Here is an 18877-nt window from a genome sequence, read left to right as displayed (position 1 = left end):
GGGATGAGGTGCCTCAAACTACTGGCTCTCATGCTAGTAGCACTCCTAGGGTGATGTCTGTCACATATCAGGTAAATAATAAGGCTAATGTGGCACAGCATGGGGCATGAGGTTATAATCCTGAATAATTTTACTTTTTTATTGTTTATTTTTACCTTTTTCAACTAAACAGCAAAACCACTCCCACTCTTTTCTTCTCTCTAAATTGTTACAGGAAAAAATAATGCATTCTGAATGATAACTCCTGCTTGCTGAGCTGAACTGCAAAGACCTCATGCTTTGGAGAAGAAGATGGAAATCGATCCAAGGAAATAATCCAGCTGCTGCCATTGTGGCAACTGAAAGTTTCTTTGTGTGAAAATGAACAGACTTTGAGAAGGGAAAAAAATAAAAAAGCTGGAGAAACAGTTTAATCTGAAAAATGGGAGAAAGAATAAGGAGCCCAGATTCTGAGTATGACAGGAAATCAGATGGGGATAAAAATAGTGACTCTTACTATTCAGATGAAGAGAATGCATCGCGTTCATCTGGCCAGTCGCCAACGCTAAGCTATCCATCCACAAGCCAAGAAAAGAGAGACCACAAGCAACAAACTTCAACCAGCCTTGTGCACTACCAAGGTAGGTAGAAAGCAGAAAATGCTGCTTTGTGGCTACACTCAAGAGTTAATTCTCTTTGAAAACTGAAATATGAATGGGAAAGTTATCTGTAGATAATGTTCGTGTGAGTTACGCTACAGATGGCAGGTGGACTGTAACTGCTCCACTGAAAACTGTAATTAACTTGTTCCTTCATAAGGAGGATTCTTGGAATTCTTCATGGTTTTTTTTATCAAGTGAACATGGCTCTTACACTAGCCTTTTGTTGCTATGTACTGATACGTGTCAAAGGCAAAAAGACTCAAGGTCAAGGACTCAAGGCAGTCAGTAAAAGAACGATAACTGTTCAAATTTCTCAGACAAAATACCCTAAAGATGTCTCTTGTGGCAGTCTAGCAGCTTTACAGTGTAATGTTGGGTGCTTTTAAAAAACAAAAATTAAAATAAGAATCATAAAATCATAGAACTGTTGAGGTTAGAAGAGACCTTTCAGCTCAGCAAGTCCAGCTGCTCACCTTAAACTCACAATCCCACCACTACTGCTAAACAATTACCACTAATCCATGTCCCTCAGCACCACATCCATGCAACTTTTAAACACCTCCAGGGATGGTGACTCCACCACCTCCCTGGGCAGCCTCTTCCAATGCCTGATAACTCTTTTTGTGAAGAAATTTTTCCTAATATCCAACCTGAACCTTGCTTGGCACAACTTGAAGCTGTTGCCTCTTGTGCTGTCACATGTGAGAAGAGACCAAGCCCCACCTTGCTCCAAACTCCTTTGAAGTAGTTATAGAGGATCATGAGGTCTCTCCTCAGCCTCCTCTTCTGAAGACTAAATATCCCCAGTTCCCTCAGCTGGTTCTCGCAAAACTTGTGCTCAAGGCCTTACACTAGCTTAGTTGCTCCTCTTGATGTGGCAAGAGAGAGGAAATGTGTTTGGTGAAGGGTAGGTGCATGCGGAAATTCCAAAGAAAGTTTTGGCAGCTCCTTCCTTGAGGGTAAAATACTCATTCTGGGATGAAATAGCTCCACTTTGAGCTTCCTCACACACACCTCACCTGCATAAGCTTGAGATTGTGGGGAAGTGAACATCCCTACAAGAAGGGGGAGAATGGTTAGCTAGCTTCGGGGCTGATGCAAGGAGGTGAAGCCTCTCTCCCACACTTTGACAGCCTTGTTCTAAATAATTGCCCACATTTTCTGCTGAAGTCACAGCTTATCCTGCCTTTCTCAAGCACCTGTCCCATTTCATTTGTAAGTGCTTGATCCCATTGGAATCATTTGGTCAACATTTGAGGAGGGTAGATTTAGACTGAATATTGGAAAGTATCTTTACAATAATGGTAGTGAGACACTGGAACAGGTTGCCCAGGGAGGTCGTGGATGCTCCTTCCCTGGCGGTGTTCAAGGCCACATTGCATGAGGTCTTGAGCAACCTGGTCTAGTGGAACGTGTCCCTGCCCATTGTGTGAGGAGTAGGAACTGGATGATCTTTTAAGGACCCTTCCAACCCAAACCATTCTATGAGTCTATGATTATTATCTAGAGTGTGCCAAAAATCTAACCATAAATACTGAAGTTGCTCAGGGACTGTATCTCTTCAGATCCTTGACAGTCTTGGTGCCCTGGTGCAACTGAGCTTCTCTGAGCTCTGCTCAGCGTCTCTGCTGAGCTTCTCTGTTTTCAGAAGTGGTATCTTCTCCCTAGCAGTCATGGTTTCGTTTTCTGAGAAGCAAAAACTGCAGTTCCATTGTGCTGTTTGCTTTGGGTGGGGCAAATGCTTGACTAAGTCCTTGATTACACAGCCAGAACTGAACATAATTATTGCATGAAAGCATTGTGAATGTCATGTTCTTAACAGTGTGCTGGGCCATCTCATTTAAAAGAAATTACTATGTAGAAAGGTTGGTCTAGATCGATCCTTGGGGTCCTTTCCCACCTGGCATCCCAAGCACTGATATAGGTTGGGCAGTGACTGGCTTGAGAGCAGCCCTGAAGAAAAGGACTTGGGGGTGCTGGGGGATGAGAAGCTCAACAGGAGCCAGCAGTGAGCACTTGCAGCCCAGAAAGCCAACCAGAGCCTGGGCTGCATCAGGAGAAGTGTGGCCAGCAGGTTAAAGGTGGTGATTCTCCCCCTCTGCTCCACTCTGGTGAGACCCCACCTGGAGCACTGTGTCCAGTTCTGGAGCCCCTATTCCAAGAAGGATCTGGACGTGCTGGAACGTGTCCAGAGAAGGGCCATGAGGATCATCAGAGGTCTGGACCTCCTCTCCTATGGAGAAAGACTGAGAGAGCTGGGGCTATTCAGTCTGGAGAAGAGAAGGCTCCAAGGAGACCTTCTTGTGGCCTTCCAGTATCTGAAGGGGGCTACAAGATCGCTGGGGAGGGACTTATTAGGGTGTCAAGTAATGATAGGACTAGGGGGAAAGGAAAACACTAGAAACGGGTAAATTCAGATTGGATGTTAGGAAGAAGTTTTTCCCCATGAGGGTGGTGAGATACTGGCACAGGTTGCCCAGGGAGGTGGTGGAAACCTCATCCCTGGAGGTTTTTGCAGCCAGGTTGGATGTGGCTGTGAGCAACCTGCTGGAGTGTGAGGTGTCCCTGCCCATGGCAGGAGGCTTGGAACTGGATGATCCTTCAGGTCCCTTTCAACCCTGATAATTCTAAGATTCTATGATTTCTGAAAAATACTGTTCCCCAATTTAGCTACATAGCTGAAAGGGCAAACTTGGGTTGGAATTTTCTTCCCTAAATGTGGAGAACTCCTTGAAGTGGCTGGAATCCTAGGGTTGATGGGAATTCCCCTGATTGGTGACAGGAGTGGCCTCATTCCTACAGTGCATGTGTTAGATAACCTTTTCACACCTGAACATGACATAAATATTCTTTATAAAGGAATAAAAAAAAACAACACAAACCCACTTCTTTTGTTTACCTTAGCCATGGAAAAAATCAGCATCAAACAGAAAATGAATAATTGTGCAAAATGTTCAGAGGAAATGGCAAGAAAATACTGTAAACTTTTTGCTGTAAAATTTTCTCTCTAGAATAGGAGTATGGTGAAAACCTGAGGTGGGGAAGGCAGAAGGGTTTGCTGTCACACACACTCACTGTCTGTACAGAGGTACCTGCACTAGTGCAGTTTGCCAGCTCTCAAGCCTGAATTTCAGGCTGCTGTGCTCCAACACTGCTGCACCTTAATGAAATATGCACTCTCTCTGTGTTCAGCTGTTTTAAGAGAGATTTTTGGTGGAACATATTCCACCACATTCTTTGAGTGTGGCTTGAGAAACAAAATGTTTAGCTTTTGTCAGTGGGGATGATAATAAAATAATAATATCAAATGGGAACGGGAGTGATGCATGCTAGTAATCAAATAAGGATGCTGCATGGAAAATAACTTGTGATACAAGAATAAATAATTCAGGGGAGAACTGAATTTTCCTGGGATTTATAATTTTGCTTTGGAGGCTTTTTTTTTTTTTTTTTTTTTTTTTTTTTTTTTTTGCATTAAGCCTTTGAAATCTGCTGTTTTGTCTGTAAGCATGGCAGCTGGATTTGGAAATACTACTGCATTTGTCTGAGAGAATTACATCTTGCATAATGCATAACTAGCTAAGGCTCAGCTAATTGGTGCCATTTTAAAAGGATTTGATAATATTGTGTGCCTAAGAGCACAGGATTTGTAAAACATTTTAATAAACACCATCAAACATTAACAAAATCTGACTGTCATTCCTGATACGATTTGCAGACGATTACTTTCACAATGCTCCTGTGTTGATGGCTGCAACTATTACCTCTTACAGTGGATCACAGATATAAATCTCCTTTTTTTGTTTGTTGGTTTGGTTTATCAATCAAAAGGAGCAGAAGTCTATCATCTGTATGCCTTTTATTGCCTGATTTGAAAGCTGCCATCTCTGCTGAGCGTTGTAAAATGGTTTTCAGGCAGAGCTTTTATTGCAAGAAGGATGTCTGAACAGACAAACTGCATTGTCTCGTAGTAAACGTGCTATTATTATTGTTATTGTTATATTGTTATTATTGTTATAGTTATATTGTTATTATTGTTATTGTATTATTATTGTTATTGTTATAATTGTTGTTGTTATTATTGTTATTGTTGTTGTTATTATTGTTGTTGTTATTATTGTTATTGTTGTTATTATTATTATTATTATTATTATTATTATTATTATTATTATTATTATTATTATTATTATTATTATTATTATTATTATTTTCTCTCTCTCTTAGCCACAAAGAAATTGGGTTCCAAATATGCCCCGAGCAAGAAAGGGACGCGGTGGGGTTTCCGTTCTCAGAGCCTCTCTAGGGATTCTCCTGCCAAAGATATAGATCTTGTGACAAAAAGAGTTCTTTCTGCTAGGCTGCTGAAAATCAATGAGCTCCGAAACGAACTGACTGAACTCCACATCAAACTCGATGAGCTGCAGAAGGAAAACAGGGCACTGAAGAGGCTTCAGCACCGGCAGGAGAAAGCCTTGAATAAGTTTGAAGATACGGAAAACGAAATCTCCCAGCTCCTGGCCCGGCACAACAATGAGATTAGAATATTGAGGGAGCGCCTGCGAAAATCTCAGGAGAGAGAACGTCTGACCGAGAGGAGGCTGAAAGATTCGGAAGATGAACTCTACAGAACAAAAACTGTCTTGCAGAAGCTGAAAAAGCTGTCTGCAGATAAGCACCTCGCTGAAAGAGAAGACCTGGCAAAGAAACTGGCCTGTGCAGAGAGCAGGCTGGAGGAGAGTGAAAAAAGAATTAAGGTGAGATTACTTCCTTTTTGTAAAGACATTCTGGAAGAGATAGGTCTTACCACAATGAGCTTTGAGAGTTGGATTTTTACATAGTTGTGAAGCAAATAGAAAATAAAAAATAATTATTTTTTCTTTTATTCTATCATTATTACTACTATTATTATTATTAATATTATCATTTATTATTACTTATTGTTATTTATTTTTCTTATTTACTTATTATGCTTATTATTTATGTTTATTACTAATCATTAAAAAATTATTATTTTATTACTAATGACTAAATTAGTAGTAGTAGTAGTAGTAGTAGTAGTAGTAGTAGTAGTAGTAGTAGTAGTATTTTGCACATCAGTAGTGTCAATTAAATTATTTCCAAAGTAATGACATAATTACATACTTACTTGATAAATTTCTGTTTATAAATGAATTCTGTTTTGACAGAATACATGCTGTGGACTTGTGCTTTTCTGTGTTTTTACAACTAGTAATAAAATTTCAGAAATGCATGCAGCTATAATACAGGTTTATGCCATCTAATTTATCCTCTTGGAGGGGATGCATTTGTTAAACATTTTCTAGGTATTTAGGGATCTGTATATTAAAATACTAAAATATATATATATATTAGATATATGAAATGACTAGGAGAGATATGAAATATGGAGATATATATCTAGATTATATATAGATGGGAGAGAGAGATAATTTAGAGAGAGATATATAAAAGAGAGAGATGTAGTATAGATATATATGAGAGATATATAATATAGTTATATACAATATATCTATATTATATCTATATATGAAAAAGAATTACTATTATATAGATATAATTACATAGATTATTATATAGATATAGAATATTATATAGATATAATATCATTATATCTATATAATAGATATAATTATAATTATATAGGTATAATTATAATTATATTGATATATGTCTATATCTATATCTCTATATTCTATATATAATTATTTCTATATACATAATTTTATCTATATAATAGTCATTCTTTTTCAGTTCTGTGGGCTGCATTCATGCAGAGTTTGCTTGTCCACGATTCTAACATCTGGGAGCTGAGCTGAACACCATGACAGCATTAAAACAATTATTAGTATTAATATGAATTATTATTAACACTAATTGTTAGCATTAGTTATTAATTATTAGTATTAATAATAACTAATTATTAATATTAAGTGCTATTACTCCTAAAATTATCTTTAGAACATTTTGTGGGGATCCATTTCAACACTTTTGTACAATATATTTTTATTTTGTACAGGAAAGATGTTTACATTTTTGCAAACTTAATCTAAATTTGTCTACACCGTAAACGTGTCTCAAAACTCATTTCAAAATAACTGTTAGCACTGTTAAACTGTTGGGAGCTGTAGGCAATGCTATTTTAAGCTGAAATTATGTTGGTCATTAAAATGCTAGTAAAGTTCGGTGTCTATATTAGCAATTAAGCCTAAATTTCATTACACAGATAAACAGATCTGGAAATCCAAAGGATTAAGCTGGAAAATAAGCTTTCAGAAAATAAATCCCAATATAGCAAGATATGAAGTACTGAGTTACTCATAAATCACCTCACCCTGTAATGACATCATCTGGCATCTGTTGTTTTATCATCAGGTGTTTCAGCATTTCATAGAATCATAGAATGTTAGAGGTTGGAAGGGATCTCCAGGGATCGAGTCCAGCTCCCCTGCTAAAGCAGCATCACCCAGGGGACTCTGCACAGGAATGCATACAGGTGGATTTGGAAACTCTCCAGAGAAGGAGACTCCACAACCTCTCTGGGCAGCCTGTTCCAGGGCTCTGTCACCCTCACTGGAAAGAAATTTCTCCTCATGTTGAGCTGAAACCTTCTATGTTCAAGCTTGTACCTATTGCTCCTTGTCTTATTGCTGTGCAACACCCAAAAGAGCCTGGCCCCCTACCCTTGATACCTACCCCTCAGATATTGATAGACATTGATCAGATCCCCTCTCAGCCTTCTCTTCTCCAGACTAAACAGCCCCAGGGCTCTCAGTCTCTCTTCATAGGGCAGACGCTCAAGTCCCCTAAGCATCCTCATGGCTCTCCATTGGACTCTCTCCAGCAGGTCTCTGTCATTCTTGAACTGGGGAGCCCAAAACTGGACACAATATTCCAGGTGTGGTCTGAGCAGGGCAGAGTAGAGTGGGAGAAGAACCTCCCTAGCCCTGCTGGCCACACTTCTCTTGCTGCACCCCAGGATCCTGTTGGCTCTCTTGCCCACAAGGGCAAGTAAATTTCCTTACTTTTTAGACTATGATTTTTTTCTTCTACTTTTGTTTTTCTCCACTTATCGTTAAAGGTTTACTTAAAATAGCTATTGCAAGATGAAGGTATGCAAAATAAATCACTACTACAAATTTGGTTCTGGTAGAAAGATTATAAAGGTTAAAAATGATTTAATTTCTTCTTTCTAAACCTGCACTTTCAGGGAGGTATTCTGTTTCTTAACAGAAATGTTGAGAATTTTCTTAGAGATCTGGAGCTCCATTGTGACAAAAGCCTTACAGAAAGCTGTGTGTGTACCCATTATGTCCTCAAACCACCTCTCAATACTCCAGAAGGCTGAGCTGCAGCATCTGCAGGTGCTCTCTCTGCCCCCTCAAAGTTAGGATTAAGGTTTTAAATGTATTCAGTGTTACAGCAATAGTGGAGCAGATATCTGAATGCAAGACACAGGTTTAGTGTAATTTTATTTATGTAATTTGACTATTAAAAAAGTACTTCAGTTATTAAAAAAATATTACTCTGTTTTTATTGAAGGATCTGGAAAAAAATCTTGAATTAAGTGGTAGCAGTTTTCAAAGAGAGTTGCAGTCCAAGAAAAAAAAGATATATGAAGCTCAAGAAGAAAACAGAGTTCTCCAGGACAAGCTTCATGAACTAAACCAGAAGCTGAAGGTAAAATGTGAAGCAGTACAAGCTGCTGACCGTGTTGTGGCATTTTATCTTTGGAAGTATCTGTAATCTGGTTTGAATAGCTTACCAGTGACTGCACTCTCTGCTGTGTGCTTAATTATATACCACATGTGAGTTCTTTTCCTGCTTTAAATTGAAATGTTCTGTGCCCTGACCCTGGTGTTTATAATGGGAATGTCTCTGTGTTAATCATTATTGTTAGCAAGAGTTAAGAAAAGCAAGAGCAAGCATATAGCCAAACACTGCAATTAAACCACAACATCTACTGGAAAATTGAGGTTAGAAGGCTTGAGTTGAAAATTAGATCTGCAGGTATCTGCAGTACTTTATGTTACTAATGGACTTGGCTTTACAGTAGAATTGGGTAAAGATTAATGTCCTGTATTTGTGATATCCACATGTGTCAGTAAATTTGTGCAAAGGGGTTTTTGTGATATCCATCCACCCACCCTAAATTTTGTATTGAAGGATTTAAAATACGATGTTCTACCCAGTCAGTTTATCTTTAGGAGAAAAAAATCCACAATAATAGTTATATAAGACTTGAACTAAAATACTTAGTCTCTAGGAGAATTTCCTTGAAACCCCAAGTCCCAAACATATTTAAATAATGGAGATGCAGCAGTTGATCGCCTCACAGCCGTCAAGCAAGCAGCAGTAATGTTAGCAACTCCAAAATGTACTTGTTTAGAGGGAGTGTTTTCAGCCTCATTTCTTAGTGGAGAGTTGAATGTTTTGGAAATATTTTCATTAGCAGGTGATTTTTTTTTTAATTACTCACTGTTAATTTCTGTATTTTATTCAGTTAACGTCAGGAAAGATTTTTGTCTCTACCTCTCCTTTTTTTTCTCCCTTTTTTTCCTCCTTTTTTTCCCTCATTTTTTCCTCCTTTTTATTCTTCTTCTTTTTTTTTCCTTCTTTTCCTCCTTTTTTTCTCCTTTTTCCCCTCCCTTTTTCCTTTCATTTTTCCTCCTTTTTTCCCTCCTTTTCCCCCCTCATTTTTTCTCCTTTTTTCCTCCTTTTTTTCTTCGTTCTTTTCTCCTTCTTTTTCTTTTTATTCATCCTTTTTTTCTCCTTCTTTTCCCCTCATTTTTTCTTCCTTTTTTCCTCCTTTTTTCATCCTTTTCCCCTCATTTTTTCTCCTTTTTTCCCTCCATTTTTTTCCTCCTTCTTTTCCTCCTTTTTTTATACTTTTTTCCTCCTTCTTTTCCTCCTTTTTTCTCCTTCTTTTCATCCTTTATTTATACTTTTTTCCTCCTTCTTTTCCTCCTTATTTCTCCTTCTTTTCCTCCTTCTTTTCCTCCTTTTTTTCTCCTTTTTCCCCTCCTTTTTTCCCCTCATGTTTTACTCCTTTTTTCCCTCCTTTTCCCCCTTCATTTTTTCCTCCTTTTTCCCTCCTTTTTTCATCCCTTTTCCCTCCTTTTTTCCCCTTTTTCCCTCCTTTTTTTCTCCTTCTTTTCCTCTTTTTTCTCTCCTTTTTCTCCCTTTTTTCTCCTTTTTTCTCTTTTTCCCCTCCTTTTTTCCTCCTTTTTTCCTCCTTTTTTTCCATCCTTTTTTCCATCCTTTTCCCCCCTCCTTTTTTTCCCTACTATTTTTTTTCCAGAATATTTCTCTAATGGGATTCTTTTTTTTAGAGGGAAGTTCAATCTGCTTTCTTACAGCATAAGCAAAGTTAGTAATAGGATTGTTCTCCTTCCAACATCAGATGTAACTGTTGATTGCCTCATTGAAAACATGTATTTTTCATTTCATTTACAGCTTTGCTAAGGACCAATACATGAAATATTGGTAACTCGTGGTTTTATTTCATTCACAGGAAAAAGAAAGAGAACTTGAAGCAAAAAATATCTATGCTAATCGTATGTTGAAGCTATCACCACAAAAAGACACAAATATTATGCAGAGAAAAAAAGGTAATTTCTATAAAGCCACAAAGGCAGAAAAATTATTAGCACCGCTTTTAAATTGCTCTGCTTGATTTATATCTCTATGTATTGTTTGACTCTGCTGCTGCTTGTTCCAGAATGTTTACTTCTTTGCACTTTAAGCACAGTAATAGTTACACCTAAGAGCAGGTTGGTTGGTTGACTGTTCTGTACCTGCCACCTGAACCAACACTGAGAACTCAGCACGCAGCATTCTTAACTCCTTTCAGACCGTGGATTCATAGATTCTTAAGATGGTTTGTGTGGGGAGGGACCTTAAAGATCATCCAGTTCCAGCCCCCACTGTTATGGTCAGGGGCACCTCCCACTAGCCCAAGTTGCTCAAGACCTCATCCAACCTGGCCTTGAACACCTCCAGGGAGGGGGGCATCCACGACCTCCCTGGGCAACCTGTTCCAGTGTCTCACCACACTCACTGTAAAGAATTTCTTCCTATTCTCCAGTCTAAATCTGCCCTCTACCAGCTTCAATCCATTGCCTCTCATCCTATCACTCCATGCCCTTGTAAGAAGTCCCTTCCCACCTTTCTTGTAGGCCACCTTGAGGTGAAGGACATGAGGAAGAGTCTTTAGTTAACTTCTCTAGTTAATTATAGATAATGTCTACATGACAATAAATTACAGAGGCTTTATAAATAAGTAACTTGACTGCTATGAATATTTTGGTGAAGAATTTTATTTACTTTTCACTCATTCAAATTTAGTCTCTCAGATGAGCTGCACTCTTCCTTTTACCTCAAAGAGTACATATGCCCCAGAACATAATCCTCTAAAAGCATGAGTGCAGTGGTTTCTTCTGGTGTGACAAGGCAGGCTCAAGCCTTATGATACCCACATAAGTATGTGTGTGCTTGGACTGTTCTATTTTCACTGGATCAGTAGACTCTACTTGTCAGAAGAAGCAGGAATTTGTGGGACCACTTTAAATAGTCTGGGCCCCTCAATTAAGAAAGAAGTTGAGATGCAGAAAAGGGCAATAAGGCTGCTGAGGGGTCTGGAGCACAGCCCTGTGAGGAGAGGCTGAGGGAGCTGGGGGTGTTTAGCCTGGAGAAGAGGAGGCTCAGGGGAGACCTCATTGCTGTCTACAACTACCTGAAGGGAGGTTGTAGCCAGGTGGGGGTTGGTCTCTTCTCCCAGGCACCCAGCAACAGAAGAAGAGGACACAGTCTCAAGCTGTGTGTGTGGGGGAAGTTTAAGCTTGAGCTTAGAAAGAAATTCATCCCAGAAAGAAAGATTGGCCATTGGGATGTGCTGCCCAGGGAGGTGGTGGAGTCACCTTCCCTGGAGGTGTTTAAAAAGAGACTGGATGTGAGACACTTAGTGCCATGGTTTAGTTGATTAGATGGTGTTGGGTGATAGGTTAGACTTGATGATCTCTGAGGTCTTTTCCAACCTGGTTAGTTCTGTGACTTCATGCCAGTGTTTCAAACAATTCACTGTTCATTTCACAAAATCACAGAATTGTCAGGGTTGGAAGGGACCTCAAGGATCATCCAGTTCCAACCACCCTGCCATGGGCAGGGACACCTTCCACTAGATCAGATTGCCCAGAGCCACATCCAGCCTGGCCTTAAAAACCTCCAGACATGGGGCCTCCACCACCTCCCTGGGCAACCTCTTCCAGTGTCTCACCACCCTCATGGTGAGGAGCTTCCTCCTAACATCCAATCTAAATCTCCCCTCCCTCTAGTTTGGATCCATTCCCAATAGTCCTATCACTACCTGACACATTTCATTATAGATCCTCTATTATTCCATTTTAGGTTCAGATTTTTTAACATATCATTCCATAGAGTTAAGTTTATATGTTTCAAAGATGCAAACAAGTTTGGGTTTTTTTTTTAGTTTACTTCTCTACCCATAGCTTCCATAACAAGCAGTAAGATGAGCAAGATATTTTGTGGGGATTTATAAACAAATACTCAACATGCTGAAATGATTTTATAGGTAGCTTTAAGGTGTTTGGTTTGATTTTTTTTTTTTGCATGCATTTATTTTTTAATTAGCATTTACAGATGATGGTAACACTTGTGTGAAACTTGTCAACACTTTCCACTTTCATTGGCTCCAACACAGCCTTTTAATGTTTGCTGCAAATCATTCAAATTGAGATACAGGTATACAGAGTTCTATTTTCAAGTGAAAATATGATTTAATTACTTTGTCTTTTCTACAGCCAACCACCAAAACACTAAAAAAGGATCACTGCTCACAAAAGGTGTACAGACCAGTGGATACTTCTCACCAGTAGAGTTTGTTCCAGAATCAGAACTTGGCAGTGGTGACACAGTAAACAAGAAAGAACTGATTCTTCCTAAAACAGTGAGTTCCATACCAATTTGAGACTTGCTCCAGTTAACTTGCCTATCAAATTGAATCTTTCATGCAGAGCTTCTATTTTAGAAATTATGTGTAAATATACAAATATAAATACATAAAAAATATAACTTACAGAGCATTCAGATCTTTTAGAGAAACACCATACTCCATTTTTGTGACACTTAGCTCATCATATTCTGTGTTTCACTGATAACCTTTAGCTCAATTTGTTTCTCTTTCTTCCTCTGGCATTTCTTTGAGGTTTTCAAGTCTTCATTTTGGTTTTCTCCCCTTTTCTTCATTTCTAATGCTTATTTGAGCAATCTATTGTAACACTGCTGGGCTGCCTTTGTCTCTCTTTTTGCTTTGGTCTTAGTTATGGTTTCTCTTGCTTTCCAGATTCGTTTCACAATGCATAAATCTAACACTTCCTTTTATTGTCACAGTGCTGGTATTTCTTCTGTCCTTTTTCCAGCTTTGTGAATATGTTTGGGATTGACTTTTTTGTTTGGTTGGTTGGTTTGTTTTTCCATTTCCCTTTTAATTATAAAATAGCAGCACTAGAAGTATTGCCAATACTTCTGTGACCTCAGCCAAAGAGATTTGGAAACTATTACAAATCAGAACGACACAAATTCTAGTTCTGATTACACCAGGTTAGGACTATTTGTCAGAAATAATGCTCTGAGGATGGTCCTGACTGTCTTCCTGATAAGACTGAAGCTTTTTCCTCCATTTTTATTTTCCTCCTTTTTTTCCCCTTTCCTTGCTCTCCCCTTCCTACCCCCCTTCCCCTCTCTTTTTTCCCCTTCTTTCCCCTTTGTTTCCTTTTTCTCCCCTTTCCCCCCCCTCCTTTTTTGCCTTCTTTTTTCCCCCACCTTTTTTTTCCCACCTTGTTTTTTCCTTCTTTTTTTTCCTCCTTTTTCCCCCTCCTTTTTTTTCCCTCCTTTTTTTTCCCTTTTTTCTTCCATTTTTTTCCCCTCCCTTTTTCCCCCTCCTTTTTTCTTTTCCCCTCTTTCCCCCCCCCCGTTTTTTTTTAACCCTCTTGGAAGCTAGTCCTGACTGGCTTCCTAATAGGACGGAAGCTTTTTCATATGTTATTTTTTTTTTCATTGCTATATTGTCTCTTTCTAAATCCTTGCTGTAAGTATGGATGTAGTTTCATGCATGCATTCTTGCTGGTGTGTGAGCTGCAGACCACACAATTGGTATGAATGCATCTCTTGGAGTCCAGCTACAATCCTCTCTCATTTGTGTATATGGCTGTTGCTGTTAAGTACCATAAATAAGGTTTGACTAGGCTGTGCTTTCATCATGGAGACAATCCAACAGAGAGCCACAAGGATGATCAGGGGATGTGAGCATCTCCCCTATGAAGAGATAGGGGAGAGCCCTGGGGCTGTTTAGTGTGGAGAAGAGAAGGCTGAGAGAAGATCTGATCAATGTCTCTCAATAGCTGAGGGGTGGGTGTCAAGTGGAGGGGGCCAGGCTCTTTTGGGTGGTGCACACTGATAAGACAAGGAACAATGGGTTCAAACTAGAACACAGAAGATTTCAGCTCAACATGAGGAGAAATTTCTTTACAGTGAGGGTGACAGAGCCCTGGAACAGGCTGCCCAGGAGGGTTGTGGAGTCTCCTTCTCTGGAGACTTTCCAAACCTCCCTGGATGCATTCCTGTGTGGAGTACCCTAAGTGCTCCTGCTGACATTAAAATCTTTTCTGCAGGTTCCTTCCTTATAAGTGTGCCTGCTCACTCACTAGCTGAATTTTTCAGCCAAGTGTAAACCTTTCACTTTTACTGTTTGCTAAATACTCCATTACTTTGAAGTACTGCTGGGAAATTGTCTCAATTTACAACCTACTTGTGTTAAAAAATAAATAAAATTGTGACAGTAGAGGATAACAAATTGCTTGCTTGTTAAAAGTAAGGTGGTGGGGTCTGGCCTTCTGTTGAAGTCCTTGAAAAAAGACAACTTCTGACTTCTAAAGAGAACTCCTCTAACACAGGGGTAATTTTGCTTTATGATACTGGAGCTGCACATTTCCAGAAATGTGTGATACAGAATAGAGTTGATGGTCTATTCTTTGTTTCAGGTGCATGAAACTATGCTAGAGGTGACAAGATTTTTAAGGCCAAACCCCTGGATTGTCAAAGCTGGTTTGCTCTGTTTAACTTGCTCATTTTTTTTTTTTTTATGCTCAGCATTAAGACTGTAATTGCAGAATTACCTAGAAATTCACTGGATTTTGCTTGGTTGGTTTGTTGATTATGTTTTTTTCCCATCAGTTCCCCATTTTGTATTAATTTCAGGAAAAAGAAACTCAAGACAAAGGATGGAAAGAGCAAGCAGAGCTTACAAGACAAGATGAAGACAGGGAAAGGCAAGAGAAGCTGAAACGTTTTCACGAAATTCAGGCTTTAGAGGAGAGAGTTCAAAAACTTCCTGACGGTAAGGGAAGGGGCAGCTGAAGGCTGAAAGATGCTCCATGGAATACTAATCAAGTGAGGCTGATGGCTTCTTGTGAGAAGAGCAAAATTTATTTTGCAGAGATCAGTACAGTGGAAAATTATTTTCAGTTGTATTATGCAAAGAGAATCAGAAAGAAATCCGGGATATAGAATAATCTGGGCCCTCTACTCAGCTGTGATTAAGCTTGCAGCAGCAAAAAAATGCTGTCCACCAAAAAATATTGAAGCCTGAGAGGTTTTGCTTTACAAAACAAGGATGACATAGCAGGTAAATGCTGATGTTATCTCAGGCTTGCTAGATTTTATTGAGGTGAGCAGTAAGTTCTTACTATCGCAAAACAAATCTACAATCAATGGCCTGTTTTTTCAGTACTTCCCTTTTATCATTGGTTTGTTTTCTCTTGTGGTTATCTGAATCATTTGGGTGGCTGTTTGAAAAGTGTGTTTCCATTGTTATATTTTTATATTGTATGGGGGTTTTGTAAATCATTTGGTTTGCACGACGTCTTAATCTAAAGTATTTCAGATGGACTGCATCCTGAGGTGTTAAAATACTCTTTCAGTGATGAGAGTTAATGAGCAGTAACAATTATTCTAGATGGCAAGGAGAAATTCTAAAAGTCTGCAGCTGCTTTCAGAGCAAAATTCTGTGTAAATCTTCCACCTCCACTGGCAGCAGTGCACAACTTACATAAGCCAAGAGCCTGCTCTGTTGCGTCTCCAAGTAGGGTAATTTGACCTCCCTTACCCACAGCATAACAGAATCACAGAATCAACCAGGTTGGAAAAGACCTCAGAGATCATCAAGTCCAACCTATTACCTAACACCTAACATCTCCTGACAACTAACCCATGGATCCAAGCTTTTTTTGAACACCTCCAGGGACAGTGACTCCACCACCTCCTTGGGCAGCACATTCCAATGGCCAATCTCTCTTTCTGGGAAGAACTTTCTCCTCACCTGGAGCCTAAAGTTCCCCCTGCACAGCTTGAGACTGTGTCCTCTTGTTCTGTTGCTGGTTGCCTGGGAGAACAGCCCAACCCCCACATGGCTACAACCTCCTTTCTGGTAGCTGTAGAGAGCAATAAGGTCTCCCCTGAGCCTCCTCTTCTCCAGGCTAAACAACCCCAGATCCCACCTTGCAGTATAAGCTGAGGTTTTCCCCACCTTCCAGACAGAAAGGTAGCTCCTCACTGAACTTGCTATGCAGATAAAATAAATATGTTAACTGAGCTGTTGCAGTTTCTTATGTAGGCTTCATCTGAAGTACAACAGAGAACTTGGAACTTTGTGAGAACATCAGCTAGAAATTTGCACAAAGTATTCAAAGGGCAGCACCAGTGCATTGAAGGGGCCAGGTGGTCAGTCAACTTTCTTGGTAGAAAAATACTTTGAAGAGAGAAATATTGGAGGAGCCTCCTTTTTCTTGTACACAGAAGTGTTTTCAGGCTCTCTCTATTGCAACTTTGGTGTCCCTTTGTAAGTGTGCAAACTGTCATTTGGTATTTGCATGAGCACTGTCAGTGTGTTCAGGACACTCATGTAAAGGTGTTTTCTGTATGTGTATTGTAAATAACATACTACTTGAAACCAGTAGTGACCCCTATGACTTTGTGGCCTGAGAGCTTCAGCAGTAATTCCCTTTATGGAAAAAAAAAGAGAAAAGCCCCAAATAAATATCCCAGAACTGTTCTAGTGTCAGTGGTGCTGACAAAGAAAAATGCCATGCAAGTCAGAACTATTAAAATCAATGATGTTGCATTAATTTTCATTCAAACCCAGGAAATGGAAAAGCAGGTGGCAAAAAGGAAATGCTTCTGGAAATTATAAAACATGGACAATGTCCTAATCCCTCTGGAAGATGTCAGTGGGCTTCTATATCTTAGCAGAGGACTTGGTGTAGAATCATAGAATCATAGAATTAGTCAGGGTTGGAAGGGACCACAAGGATCATCCAGTTCCAACCCCCTGCCATGGGCAGGGACACCTCACACTAGATCATGCTGGCCAGAGCCTCATCCAGCCTGGCCTTAAACACCTCCAGGGCTGGGACCTCAGCCACCTCCCTGGACAACCCATTCCAGGCTCTCACCACTCTCATGGGAAGAACTTCTTCCTCACGTCCAGCTTCATTCCATTTCCCCCAGTCCTATCACTCCCTGACACCCTAAAAAGTCCCTCCCCAGCTTTCTTGTAGCCCCCTTCAGATACTGGAAGGCCACAATCAGGTCTCCTGGGAGCCTTCTCTTCTCCAGACTGAACAGCCCCAACTCTTTCAGTCTGTCCTCACAGGAGAGCAGCTCCAGCCCTCTGCTCATCCTGGTGGCCCTTCTCTGGACACCTTCCAGCATGTCCATGTCCCTCTTGTAGTAGAGGCTCCAGAACTGGATGCAGTACTCCAGGTGGGGTCTCACCAGAGCTGAGTAGGGGGGGAGAATCACCTCCCTTGACCTAGTGTGAATGTAGTTGTAGTTTTGGAAGGCTTTCTTTTTGCAGTAAGAAAACCAGGTCATGCCTACAGGAGCTTGTTAAAAACCCAATGGCTTTGGCTTGCATTATTTTCAAAATGAGCTTCTTTCTTTTTTTAAAGTAATTTTTAACACTAAAACATCTTAAATAATAATTCTGAACCTTTCCTTCAGAGCCAGAAAGGGAAGAATATGTCAAAATGAAAAAAGAAAGCAGCTTCCTACTGGATAAAGAAGAGAAAACAAAGATGGAGACAGAAATCCACAAACCTGGAGTAGAGAAAGCAAGCACTGAAATGCTGGAAGAGCGGCGAAAAAGAGAGTTCCTGCTTGCCAAAATGCAAGAAATTGACAGAGAAACTCAAAATGCAACAAACATGAAACCTCCTTCCCCAGCACCACACATAAATACAGCAAGGAAATCTGATTCCCTGGAGAAAAAAGAGAAAACTAATCAATTCTTTGATACTCCTGGGAAGGTTACTAATGGATTTCCTGTAGATGAGAGTCAGGATGAGGCTTCAAGAGCACAAGGGCAGAAGCAACGAAGTGTGAGGACCTCAGATTTAAGCAGTGAGTTAACATTTGGTAGTTATGTACCTTCCTTTGGGAAGGGGTCAGGGAGACCCAGCTGGCTCACTCAGAAAAGTGACAACTTAGAAGAAAACGTTAAGGAAAATGCAGAATTCAATAGCAAGAAGGAAAAAAAGTCCAATTTAATGGAGCAGCTCTTTGGAAGCAGTGCCAGTGCCATCCTTCTTTCTAAAACTAACAATCCAGCACCTTTTGACCTAGATTGGAACTCAGGTGATACCATTTTTGCCAATAAAACCAGCAATGTCAAAGTGAAAGAAGACAATGAGCTTCTTGGTGAAGGAAGGAACCTACACAGGCACCGCATGCAACACACTACAACCAAGCTAGGAGTGAAGACCCTTGGTTCTTTAGAAGATGAAATTGAAGAAGTAATCCTCAAATGATCATATTTTTATATGGTTCCTATGTAAATACTGAAAAAAAAAAACCCACCTACCTGTTTTTTCCTGTAATATTTATTAGAGGATGTGTTCAGATGTGTTGTAAAGCCTTATGAAGGAATCATCTGCATAAATGAGTTTATGTAAAGAAGAAAGATGCACTTTGATAGAGCAGCCTAACGTGTATGCAGGGAATCTCTTCTGAAATGGAATGTCCAAACACAGACCTTGCAGATGTGGCAGTGACTCTGTTGGTAGAAAGACAGAGAAGGTGTCCTGAAGGACTTTGCTAGATGAGGTAGGTGCTGGCTGGTCAGTTGGAGAAGACACATTTGCCCT

General features: G+C 39.8%; 1 protein-coding gene across 1 annotated transcript; it reads left to right on the top strand.

The window, feature by feature from the left end:
* The first annotated feature begins 421 nt into the window (after window positions 1-421).
* Window positions 422-18541, top strand: LCA5 (lebercilin LCA5). Its single transcript, XM_054399167.1, has 7 exons — window positions 422-620; window positions 4866-5395; window positions 8202-8339; window positions 10174-10270; window positions 12479-12624; window positions 14934-15072; window positions 17736-18541. The coding sequence occupies exons 1-7, from the start codon at window positions 422-424 to the stop codon at window positions 18539-18541; spliced, it is 2055 nt and encodes a 684-aa protein (XP_054255142.1).
* Window positions 18542-18877: the final 336 nt, after the last annotated feature.

The sequence above is a fragment of the Indicator indicator genome, chromosome 2, assembly GCF_027791375.1.
Source record: "Indicator indicator isolate 239-I01 chromosome 2, UM_Iind_1.1, whole genome shotgun sequence".
NCBI lineage: Eukaryota > Metazoa > Chordata > Aves > Piciformes > Indicatoridae > Indicator > Indicator indicator.
This window is presented reverse-complemented; position numbering and strand designations above follow the sequence as displayed.

Coding starts and splice junctions, on each gene's coding strand:
- LCA5 (XM_054399167.1), top strand. CDS start 422: ATGGGAGAAAGAATAAGGAGCCCAGATTCTGAGTATGACAGGAAATCA. Junction 8,340..10,173: donor AACTAAACCAGAAGCTGAAG/GTAAAATGTGAA, acceptor TTTCATTCACAG/GAAAAAGAAAGAGAACTTGA. Junction 10,271..12,478: donor TATTATGCAGAGAAAAAAAG/GTAATTTCTATA, acceptor TCTTTTCTACAG/CCAACCACCAAAACACTAAA.